The sequence below is a fragment of the Topomyia yanbarensis genome, chromosome 1, assembly GCF_030247195.1.
Source record: "Topomyia yanbarensis strain Yona2022 chromosome 1, ASM3024719v1, whole genome shotgun sequence".
Lineage (NCBI taxonomy): Eukaryota > Metazoa > Arthropoda > Insecta > Diptera > Culicidae > Topomyia > Topomyia yanbarensis.
In genome coordinates, this window is record NC_080670.1 from 33,811,441 (window position 1) to 33,824,230 (window position 12,790).

General features: G+C 38.0%; 1 protein-coding gene across 3 annotated transcripts in view; it reads left to right on the top strand.

The window, feature by feature from the left end:
• The first annotated feature begins 184 nt into the window (after positions 1-184).
• LOC131677323 (anosmin-1) overlaps positions 185-12,790 on the top strand; it is a 29,638-nt gene continuing 17,032 nt past the window's right edge. For all 3 annotated transcript variants that reach the window (XM_058957061.1, XM_058957062.1, XM_058957063.1), the window contains exon 1: positions 185-1,036. In XM_058957061.1, the coding sequence (XP_058813044.1) occupies positions 1,028-1,036 (9 nt within the window). In that variant the 5' untranslated portion in view covers positions 185-1,027. The remainder of the gene's footprint in view (positions 1,037-12,790) is intronic.

The following is a 12,790-nucleotide window of genomic DNA, read 5'->3' on the forward strand; positions in this document are numbered from 1 at the left end:
GCTCTCGATGGATTAGCGAACCCTGGTTGAGAGAGAGAGAGAGTATCTCTCTCCGATTCACAAGCTTTTATGGATAAAAAGTGCACTGGCAGCATGTTATCCTTCCCCGTTCGGAGCGAAACGCGGCACGGTTTGCTGTCTGTGTTCTGTGGCGACGGTCATTCATTTCATTCCGTTGTTGGCTCCGGTTGCGTACGGTTGCACTTTGCACGTCGTCTTTCGCGCGGTTCGTTCCTCACGTCCCGTGGTGTGAGGCAGTGCGGAATACGACAGAAGGCTACTGCAGTTTGTTTTTATGCAACCTGCCGGCTAATTAGTGCGCTCGTTCCAAGTCGAGTGTTGTAGAGCAGCGAACAGCAGTTGCAGTGCAAGCCCCGATCGCGACGGACGTGCTTCTTCCGTTTTCGTCAGCTGAGTCCAGTTTATGAAATTGCGTACTGCGAGCTACGAGCTCCTCGAACCTTGACTCCGGGAGGACTTTCGCGAAAGTTTGTGCGTGACATTTTTTTTCGAAAGTGATCTGTTCCACTCCGGAGTCCTAAGATAGTGATGATGGTGCTGGTGGACCTGATTCGATCTGTTTCTGCTGCTGCTGCGGGCGCTTCGGGAGGACAACGACATCGACAGCCAGAAGGACGCTGCATCAGCGGCAGCACGGAAATGCAATTAACGAAGAATTTGGTGCAAATAAAGTGAAAACGTGTGTCGTTTGGTTGATTTATGGGATTTGCATTTAAGTGTAGAGGACCGTGCCGCGGCCTGGGAAGATTTCGGATTTTATTACACAGAATACGAATTTGAAGCGCTGAAAAGAAGTGGCCTATCAAGCTGACTAAACACGCGCGAGCGCTGTTTTCGGAGAATATTGACTGGCGCGTTTTGTAGGTAGAAGAATTGTTTGATGCTGTGGGCAGGGAGTTTTGTCCTGAATAAGCGCGCAGATTGGTGACTTGTAAAACGATCATGTGAAGAGCAGTTCAGCTGAAGTTTATTTGTGCCATAATACGTAAACGTAGAACGAGAACAAATGTTTAAGGTATGGTTCAATAGCTGTGTATTTCCAAATTCCAGAGCGAGTTGTTTGAAATAATTATTGTTGACATGGGCATATTTTATGCATTTAAACATTGCTCACAAATGGAATGCAGCAACAATTTGCTTATACGGAACTGTCAATGTGAAATTAAATCAAGGTTTTTACCGAAGAATTGTTCTATGTGGTCACTCGATTTACTTACGAACTTGAAAGTGAAATAGAAGTTGTCGATATGTATGTTTTAAGACCTATATCATAAGTAATTGTCTTTTGGTTTTTATCTTGTTTACGTTGGAACGAAAACTTGATTTTCTGAATAGATACCCTCATTTCCGGTTTTGCAAATTAATGTAGTACAAGTAAACTCCGAATAATGTGGGGATCGTGCAAATTTAGGCAATTAATACAGATTATTTTGCATAAACGGCTTTAGACGGCCAGCGTATGGGTTGGGGTACGACTTCTTGAATTCTACAAATTCATTTTCTGACACTATTCATATGTAGAAAGTGACATCCTAGTTGCTTCAATCACACAGTCTTTGTCAACAATCATCGTTTGGTCTCTATAACCGTTTAAGAAGTCGCTGATGATTCTATTTGGTAATCTTTTTGTCTAGCTTCAATTAGCCAAGTCCAATGCGATTACATTTATCAGAAAACGGGCGATGATTGGAAGAATTTCGTCATAGCAGGTTTCTTCGCGATACATGATCAGGAAGCGTTTTTTCAGTAGCGAGAGTATCAACAAGCAATTGTGTTGTTTTGGGAGTGAACGATGCAGATTTTACGCGTGCTTAGCTTCTAAAATCAATTTTCATGTTCCACTTTGCTTCCCGGTTTGGTTACGAACTAAGCTAGCGGAAGACAGTTATTTTAGTTGGCTTGATATTTCGAAATGTGATCGAATGTATCCAGATGCATGCCAAACTAGAAGGATGAAATCAGTTTTCACTTAACGCGATGCAGCAGCCTTTAAATACAGAGTATAGATCTATGTTCCCATATTGCTACCTTGCGTGATACCTGATTTGTTACTAAATTCGAAGGAAACGCGTCAGTTAATCAGTATTTGTTTAAGACTAATCGGTGTTTTTTTATTGCATCTAAAAAATTTATGGGATGATCTATTCGGTGGAAAATCGTTTTCAGACAGGAAACATTTGAGCAGAGCTTATTTATCAAGGTGATTTCAGCTTCCACATATATTAATAAAATATAAAAAAGAAAATCGGGGAACAACTTTTTACCATTTTGATATGTGGACTCGTGATTAACGTCTTCCCTTTCAATATAGGGGCACCTTTCAAAAATTTCGGATAAAAAGTCGCAATTTTGTCGAACAGATTTTAGCCATCTTGTATTAAATTTTGGAGAATGAATGACCTGCATTAATAACGAAAAAACTGCGTTTGAAAAATGTTTCGAAGACTACCCGGAAAAAGTGAAAATTTTCAGCCCACCTCGATTAGAGTCGTCAAACGGCTAAAGCAAATGGCTCCAATTTGGTATTAGTTTAGCAACTTGCTCCAATTTGGTGTTAGTTTAGACATATAACTGGCAGCAAGTTGGTGATTGATGAGCGGAACAAGAAACATTTACATCCGACTTTTCCAAGTTAGATCTTGTGCTCTCATGCGCACATTGGATTATCCATTTTTTTCCTTTGGGAAAAAATGTTGTATACTCCCAGGCGTTTGAATCTCATGCCAAATGATAGTTCGTTTCCCTATACTCGTCAGCGGCCCAGAGCTTCTATGCTAGGTTAACCGAGACATCACCTGATACCAGCCAGTTACTTTAGGAGTTTGGATATAGTGTCCAACTGGCACAAATCTGGTGTTAGTTTAGATATATAGTCTAACTGGCAGCAAGTTGGTGTCAGTTACTGATGAGCGGAACAAGAAACGTTTACATCCAACTTTTCTCAGTTAGGTCATGTGCCCGAATGTGTAAATTGCTTTATCCATTTTTTTCCTTTGAAAAAAGATGCATGCTTATTGAGCTTGGAGCGAACGGAGCATCTCTTTAAAGTGTTGTACAATACCAAGAAGGATATATTTGTGAGCTGTGCACAGCTGGTGAACTGCTAGTTTATGTCGTTCCGTGCTACTAGCAGAGGCCATATTTTTTTTATTAACGATGTTTGGTAGTATACAAAACGAAAAACAAATTTTTAAAAACCCGACCGAAGCTCATTCATCATTGGTTCCTGCTAATTTCTTCAATCGAGCCGCAAATCTTGAACGGAAAGAAATGCTATTTTAGTTGAACACTTCTATTCAAGATTGTCGGGTGCCTTTTTTTCGGGAGACAGCATATCAACACTGGAAGAAAAGAAAATTTGTAGGATGTTGCCACCTCCGTGGACGGACTGCAATATTTAGTTTATGCAGCTCCGTGCTAGTAACAGGGGCTAATAAGAACAAATATATCCCACCCGGAGAACTACTCAACAAAATAATCCTTATCGGTGCTATCACACCATTTACTAGATTCGAAATTTTAAAAAGGTCCAAATCGCATTCGTGACCAACAGATGAGCCTGAAGATAGAGGATAGAAGTCAGCAGTATTCAGCGATCTTCGAATCCAGTGCATCACCCATCAACAAAAATGTCAACATCAAAATGTTCGTTTTAGAACCACCATAACTATCTTAATGAATAATTTGAAAATTTTCCATTCAAACGTGATTCCGCTGACGAGCCACGACACTCCGGTTATGTCGCAGACATCACCCACCCATAACTCTTTTTCTTTGAAGTTAGCCAAATAATATTATACTGATACACTAAAAAAGGTAATAACTTTTAGTCGATGACTAATTCGTTGAAAATCAATATCTTTCAAAACGACTGCTTTTATTAGAGCATTCACCTTAAATCTGTTCTATGAACGCCTAAATATTTTACTCGGGGAAGTCACTTAGGGCAATAGTTCTTTGGTTTATTCATGAACGATCACGGTTAACGCATCATATCAGGAAAATGACCCCATGATGATGTCCAAATGATCAAGGGACAAAATCGAAACGCAAATAACTTGACTAATTATAGTTAGGTTTTGTGCCCTTCAACCATAAAGACGGTTTTAAACCAATATTGTCCCTAGGGAGTAATATAGCATCGTAGCATATCGGTTTTTTTCGTGCTTCAATATAATATCTTCAATATTTAACGTTTCTACATCGCATACAGGGTAACACAAAAAATATATACGACGAAAACCCGTTTTTATCAGCCCCCAATTTTATCAGCATTCCGACCCGATTTCGTCAGCCAGACAGGGTTATGAGGATATGTCTACGGAATAATGTTTTAACAGTCTCGGTTTATTAAAGGAAATAAATAAATATGTGTTGTCGTTGCCCCCATTTTGTCATCCAAAAATACACCAATGGAGCAGATAAAAACGAGTCTTCGGTGTAATGTGATTTTATGTTTTTAGAAGTACGCCAACTCATCATTTCATTTTAGTAAGGAGAATTTATGAATATAAGTTTACTGCAGATTTGCCTGTAATATCATTACAGACTAACAGACATAACACTCGAAAACAATGCCTCGCCCGCTTTAACGGTCATTTTAAATATATTTGTAGTTGGGACCGTGGCCACATTTGCAATTATGGCGCAACTGACATATGAAGAAGCATATGGGGGATAGACCACTAGTGAAAAATTGTTCCCAAACCTGAGGGGTAACCCATCAACTGGGATCGTGAATAAAAGGTGGAGCTAGTATTCTGTGAAAATTGCCGGATCAATGCTTTTTGAGGGAATTCCATCATAGTGTTAGGTCTGTTAGTCTGTTATATCATCATCGCCGTGATTGAAGACGGACGGAGACTTTTGTCGGAAGAAATCAGTATTTTAATCAGTTCGTTTACTTGCTAGGTGTTCGAACACGACGGACGGAGCATTTTTACTGGAGACTGTACATGCAGATTAGTTTACTGAGCAGACAATTTATTGAGGAATTCAAATCGCCTGTAACATAAAAAATACGATTTTTTTTCAATATTTCTTCCTTCGCAATCCGATTTCCAAATCACCATTTGACTATGAAATCAGTTGAGACTAGGCGTTTGAAGGCAGCGGACGGATCATATATTCAGTTGTCTTAATATCAAGACCACGGTGATACCTTGCAATTTATTCCCCAAGAAACAGCGCAATTATTCCCCAAGAAACAGCGCAGTACCGTAATAAATTTAAGATTTTAGTGTGCGTATTTCAAGCGTCAGATATCCCTATATTATAGGCATATCTGACGTTTGACGCTTACTAACCAAATAATTGAAAAATTGAATTTAACCTACTTTACTCGCAGCTCTCTTAAATGCTTAAATATATCATGTTTTGCAAGTTACAGAACATAAATTAAAAATAAATCATTCAGTGAACGGTTCCAACAGCGTCTCACTGCCACAGATATATCTACATATTCATTCTGAAGTGCTGAATTTTACCGCTTTCGGTTGTTTTCCTTGCGCAGAAATTTAGTGTTTATTATTGACCGTAAACACTAAATTTCTGCATAATAAAAACAACCCAAAACTGGTAAATTTCAGCACTCAACAATGAACGTGTGCGTGCACGTAACCTTCCCTTTATGGATTACGATGCAGAATGCTGCTTGCAATAAGTACAAACGACTAATAACTGGAAGTTTTGTGTCCTGGGTCAGGGTTTTTTTCATCGCAAAAATATCGTCAACACTTGGTCGCCAGAGGCGTTTATTTTTCTCTCCTTTTATGATTTATTTATTTCCTCGCAAAAGCGCAATAAATCCACCGAACTGGCGGAACCATCGGGCAGGCAACGGTTGCTTACTGTAGTAGGCCACATATTTATTGAGTGTAAGCAATGAAAAGACGTAAAGTAAACTGTGCCTGGTGGTAAAGAGTGAGTCGTTAATTATTGCGACACTTTGGATGGATTGATAAATCGGCTCTAGTTATCGAAATGAAACCAAAATTTTAGTTACATGCGTTGGTTAAACATTAAAATGAGTTTGAGTAAAATACTCAACAATTACGATTTCCATCAAAATCTGTGCAATCGTTTCCGTTTTCAGGGTTTTTCCACTTCCTCATCATTTTTATTTCATCCATCGCCACTCCTTTTGTCTTCCGAAGTTCGCGCCTTACGATAGCCCAATAGGTTTCGATCCGACAGAGCTCAGGATAGTTTGGTGGGTTCATATATTTCGGCACAAAATCCACCGAACTGACCGCATCCTGTGCGGTTTTGAAATAGAATTACGCCAAATCAGTCCAAAACAACGGGTTTTAATCGTGCTGTCTCAAAATCAGCAAAAACTGTCAGTTTTGTAAATCTCACCATTCATGGTACCTTTGGTCACGAATGGTTCACAAAGTCTACCACAAGCACACATGGCTTGTCAAATCGTGTACTTCGAAGCGAATTTCGACAGCTTCTTTTGTTTGAAATGGTCATCCACAGTAAACTTGTCCTTACCCATCTAGTATTTCTGTTCCGGCATCTGCTTGAAATCCGCTTTGAAGTAGGCCTCATTATCAATGACGAAGCACCTGTATTTCCCTAGCAACGTCGTGTATGGTTTCCTGGCACAAGTTTTGGCAACACTCTGCTGGTGCCCGTCCCGCTTTGGGAAGTTCTGCGCATTGTACTTTTCAATCGGAATCGTTTCTTGGTCCACCACTCTAAAGAGGAACTGGAAAAAAAATTGGTTCATTTCGGTCAAGTACGGAAAAAAGTTGTGCAAGTTTGAAAATGTCGCAATAATTATCGACTCACCCTTTAGGCTACGACAACGACGGCGACGATGGCGTTGCGCGAACACGATTATACACGATGACGTGTGCGATTTGTCATTTGTTTTGAAAAAGAACGGCCACAACCTCGAGTAGATGTCAACGATGAGTGCATTTAATTGCCTACTATCACCGATAGCTATTTGATTTTTGTGAGAAGGAGGAAACCATGTTGTCCAAGCAACCAAATATCCTTCAACATTTTAGGATTTATGCACAATACTTATAGGGCTATCAATGCAACCGGAGCACTTCCTAGCGCCAGTAAGCAAAGAAAAGCTTTGGCATTACATTCCATAGCGGATCTTGGCCTTCTGTTTTGACACATTTTGCAGCTGCTACCTAATGTAACTTCACTATTTATCTTTGTGCACAGGTTAAAAATTCAAAACAAGCTAAGCGTAATGTGTACAAATTTACGTTCGGTTCGATTTTAACTTGAAGAGTGAACACGGACCGATAAATGGAAGTAATTTTCAGCACAATGGAAGCGATGTTATGTTAGATGTCGCTTTTTGTTTTTAAACATTTTTGTCGGAGTTTTAAAATGCAATGTTCGAGGAGTCGTACTAAATTCTTTATTCAAAAGTGACAAACAACGAAATTGGAGCACTACAATCAAACATTAAACTGTTTTGATTAGCACTGCACAAGCGGTTAAATCGCGCATTGGAATGTCTATCGATTACGAATTTTAACTCGTACTCTATCCGTTGTTGTTGCCCTTCAACACACAAAGTAGATGACAAGGCAGTTGAACCTGAAAGCCACTTCAAGACACTAACAGTCGCATTTTACTAGCTAATTTTACTAATGAAGTGTAGGTACTTGTGAGCATACCAGTTCCATATGGAGCTGCAACAAGGTATGTAAGGACCACTGTTGCCTCCTGTACCCTCTGTAGGTTAGTCCTTTCAGCGTTCAATGCTTGCGTAACTACTACTGACATGAATCCGGATCCAATCGCTGTCGATTCTAAAGCAAGTCGTTTCAGGGAGCAGTGGGTGGTTTCCCATCTGACAAGGGTCAAGTGGATAAGATTTAAAATTTAAATGTTGATAAACGATTTTTATAATTGAGCAGTCAAGAACTCAAAGTAGCTCTTGCTGATTCTTGCTTCAGCCTTGCCTAGTTATTGATCCCTCTCAGATTTTTCGTACTTTTTCATTAAAATGCTGAACTTGAAAATTCTGTTCTGTACAAAAGTTCTAAATATAAGTGTTTAGTAAAGTCATGTTTAAAAATCTCCTTTTAAGAATGGTACATTATTAATTCAAGCAAACTAATGCAAGATTATGAGACAAAATATTTTAGTCATCTGTGAAATGTGCGTTGACCATGTGACGCCAAATATTTTTTTTCCGGCCATGCCATCAAAAAGGCAGCTCTGAATTCCAAAACAAATTGAATGTACCCGTTTTTTGATAACTAATTAAGCTCCATCATTAAAGTATGAACACCACATAATCTTATATGACATCGTCATGAAAAGAAGAACGAAAATGAAAAATTGAAAACAAAAAAGAATGGAAACATTAGAAAATGCATTGTATGTTAATTAGCCCCTCTTCAAACAACGGAATTTACTAGTTTTATTCATTCACCTTTTTAATTTTTATTTGAAAGGCTAATTTTTTCAGTTTTTAAGTTCAGTTCATAGATTTTATTCGATTTGGTTATTTTATTCTTTTTAACCATTGGTAATTTTGAATGTGTTCTTTTCATTTCTATCATTTATTTCACTCATCATTTTTATTCTTTTTGTTTCGTTTTTACATTTCTTATAAAAGAAATGTATAGAATTCGCTCAAACTTTCAAGATTTTTTCCGAGGCCCGGAGGGCCGAGTCTTATATACCAATCGACTCAGCTCGACGATTTGGGACAATGTCTGTGTGTGTGTGTCTGTGTGTGTGTATGTAACGGACAAATTCTCATTCGTGTTTCTCAGCAATGGCTGAACCGATCTTATCCAAACCAATTTTAAATGAAAGAACTAAAAAACAGTATGAACGCTATTAATTTGTTTTTGATTCTGATGTTTAGTTTCCAAGATATGAATGTTTGAATGCGTAAAAATGGCGTTTTTTACAGTTTTTTTAAATTATCTGCCGAAATTGACATTATAGATTAACAATTTATTAGTTTTTAGACAACTTTAACAAATACCTTTCGAACAAGCTATAGATTGTTGAAATCGGACTATTATCAAAAGAGATATTTAACATTAAAGGCGGACGAAAGATTTTTATCATTTCCCATTGCCAGAAATATGACCAAAAACATGTAATCTATTATTAACGCCAAAACGGCTTATTTTAGGTCAATAGTATCTTCGGTGAATTTAATGGCGGCAATATGCCCTTTCTTTTGGTATTGTGCTTTTGCTGATTAATCTCCCTATGAGTGAGATATTTTCACAAATTTTTTTGGAAGTGATTATATCGAAATGATGTCTTCAGCAAATTTGTAGCTCTTACTTTTGCGAATAACTTTACTAAAGACTTTAAATATCTATTTTGAATACTTTAAAAGTTATGGCTTGTTGTTTGTTGATTACTCTTTCTCGCCTATTTATTGTTCAATATAGTAATAATCCATTGAAATAAGCTAAACATTATTTCGATAAAACGAATTTTGTATTTCATTTTACTATCTACAACCGCTAGAAATAATCACCGAACACTTCCAAGTTATCTGGAAGGAACTTGATAACTTATCAGTGCAAAAATGTTCATTTGTGCGAACCTTCTGACTGCAATTTTTCTAACTTATAACCATCGGATCGATCTGAAACATATCGGAAAATGGAAAGCGAAATAAATAACTCCAAGCAACGGCGTAGCCAAGAGAAGGTTTTGGGGTTTAACACCATACAACCCCCCCCCCCCCACCAAACCAAAAAAATAAATTGGATTGAAGTTGAAAATTTATTGATGCAGACTGATTTAATTAAATATTACAATAACAATTATCTGATCCGTAGATTGATAACCTGTTGTTGTAAACATCATGAGGACTTTTGATAAATTGTCGGAATGGGGTCCTTCCTGATATGTAACTGATCTATTGGTCTTGATTTCACAGTTGTCTAATAGCATCAATATCAAATTCCTGCCTGAAAACATTCCAATAGAAAATTCCAGAGTTCTGTAATCAATAATAATCCTCAGATTTCTTTTCAAATTGAGTTCGCTTTTGTAGAGATGTACTGTAATAATGGTCTTTATTTAATAGGAAGTGAAGTTGAAATTGATTTAATGTCTATGAAACATAGAACTGCTCACCAAAAAAAATGCATAACTTTCAAAATTTGCTAAAAATGTTTTTGCCTTTCTCATTCACTCTAAAATTCGTCAATCTAATCGCGACCGGGAGGGCCGAGTGTCATATGCCAATCGACTCAGTTCGTCGAGTTCGGAAAATGTCTGTGTGTATGTATGTGTGTGTATGTGGAAAAAATGTGAACATACCGGCCCGGAGCGAGTATGCAGTGAGGGGTTGCTACTTTAAAATTAAAACTAGTTTAAAATTTCTTAACAAGTTGAAAGTTTTATGCAGGACCCGGATCTTTCTAAATGATCCGCCGCTGGTTTCAAGCGATGTTTCAGTATCACATAGTATCTCAAGATCGTGGCTGTCGATCCATTGTTCGTATGTGAAAATTGTACTGAACATGTAATATTCATTTCCACCATTGTATTGAACATAACCAGCCATGGAATCGTAGTCTGGACAAATGAGAAAAGCACAATTGCACCATTAGGTGGATTAAAACGGGTTTTTATTTTGGAAATGCGTCAAGTTGAGACGAAAACGTAATATGATTAATAACGAGGATAACACTTTCCGAATGTAGAGAGAAATTTATGAAAAATGACGATTTACATTCGACTCTAGCAGGTCCTGATCGATTTTGATGAGAATTTTATTTTTGTTGTATGACCAATTATATGTATAGGCTAAATGTTTTTTTTTTTGACTCAGTACAATATACATAACCCCTTTAGGAAAATTCAGTTTTCCCACCACAATGCATTGATTGAGGAATTTAGATGTTTTATTAACAGAGCATTAGCAATAATTCGTTTGTATGTCTATATAATGGGTCATTTTTTCGCTTTCCCATTGATTTGGTTTGAGATTTCTAGCACTGATGTTGTCCTATGCTGATTTGAGCGATTCTCTGAGTCCTGCCACTATCCCATGTAGTATGTGTTATCAAAAACATCGCGAAGCATCAAGTTCTAAATGTTCTCAAACGATATAATATCCGAAGAGAGTGATAAGAGTTATAAGAAATGTCTCATCACACTGTTAGGTGGATTAAAAGCGTTTTTTTTATATTAAATTCGTTTCAATCTTTGGATGCATTCTGATCAGTTTATTTATTTCAGTTTTGATTCATTTTATTCATTTAACTTATTTGCTTCACTCAGTACTGCGAAATTTCAAAATCGGTTACCTATTTCTGCTTGTATTTACCGAAACCAACATTCAGATTCACCACCTCTCGTATTCATTAACTTTCCAACTGACTAAAAATTCATGCAGAATCGAATGCTAAATGCAGAGGAAATATAAAATCCTGCACCAACCAAAGCATTCATTTGTTATTATGTGGACGGTTTGAAGGCAGAAGTTGGCATCTTCTACATTTTCGAGCATAAGTGAACTGCATATTCTATATAGGGTGCTCTTTTGCTCAATAATCCCTCTCAGAACTAGCATAGAAACAAAATTCAGTTTGCTTCTGAAATCGAACATGTCCGAACAATTTTTTTAAGCTCTGGCTTCACTAGCCGTATTTAAATGCAGAACGTAGTGCTGTTCGCGTCGTTCGACATGTGAATGAGCTTGCTCGAGCAATGCTACCCAGTCACCAAATTTTGTGGCAGAGTCTGTTATGCTAGATTTCTGTCATTCTTGGTTTGGCAGCCCTGTCAGATTTCTGCGCGTATCCTGTCGTGTTAGTTGAACCCTGGCATAACTCGGAAATAAACCATGCAAAGCTCTTCACAATTCCTACCTTGTAGAATTTAGTACGAATCAAGCAAAATATCTGAGCAGCATCGGTTAGTTTAACCGCTTCTGTCGGAAACGGTTGTTGCAATTGAGCGAATTCTTTGCCAGAATTCTCGCACAAATCGCACAAAATGATGGCAGAAACTCTGCCAGAATCAATTTCGCTTTGCTAAACTGCCCATGATCGCATATCAGTCCCATAAAGATAGGAAATCCCATAGAAAACGGGACAGCTATGCGATCATGGGTAGTAAACTTTTGCCAACTTTCTACTTGCCACGGTGACTGGGTATTTCCGAAATAGTCGAGGATGAAGCGTTCAGCATAGCCGGCCCCCAGCAAAATTTAGCTGGAAATGACTGGTTCCAGCTGATATTCCAGCTTCAGTGACACAACCGATTCTAACTAGAATCGGTTGTGTCACTGGAGCCGGAATGCGGTATGATTAACTCTAAAAACTTGTCGAAATGACAGTTTGCAAAAAGGTCAGCAGGAGTGTTCATTCTTGTTTACATTTTACTTGCGTTGCCATTTTTTTATTCCACCCCCTTATTTTTTGCGTACCGTCTGATTTTGCTAGAGCTCAGCTCAGTAGAACTCGAGTGTTCATTGATGACATTTGTTTGTACTGTTTAAGGGCCGATTTCTTCAACCTCGCTTAACTTTTAAACCAGGTTCACCGGTAGTATGTTCTAACCTGGCTTAGGCGAGGGAGAAGAAATCGGCCCTAAACGAACTCCGAAAAATTCCTTATACTTCGAACGAATCTAGTCGTCTACAAAAGTAAAAGTAAACTGTCAAGAAAAGTAAGGTAAGGTCACTAACAGGGTGGCCAGACAGAATTCCTTAATATCGATAAACTCACTTTAAGCGAAGACTGCATATCAAGAAAACTGGCAACTCTGTCCAGAATCTGGAGACAGTAACAGC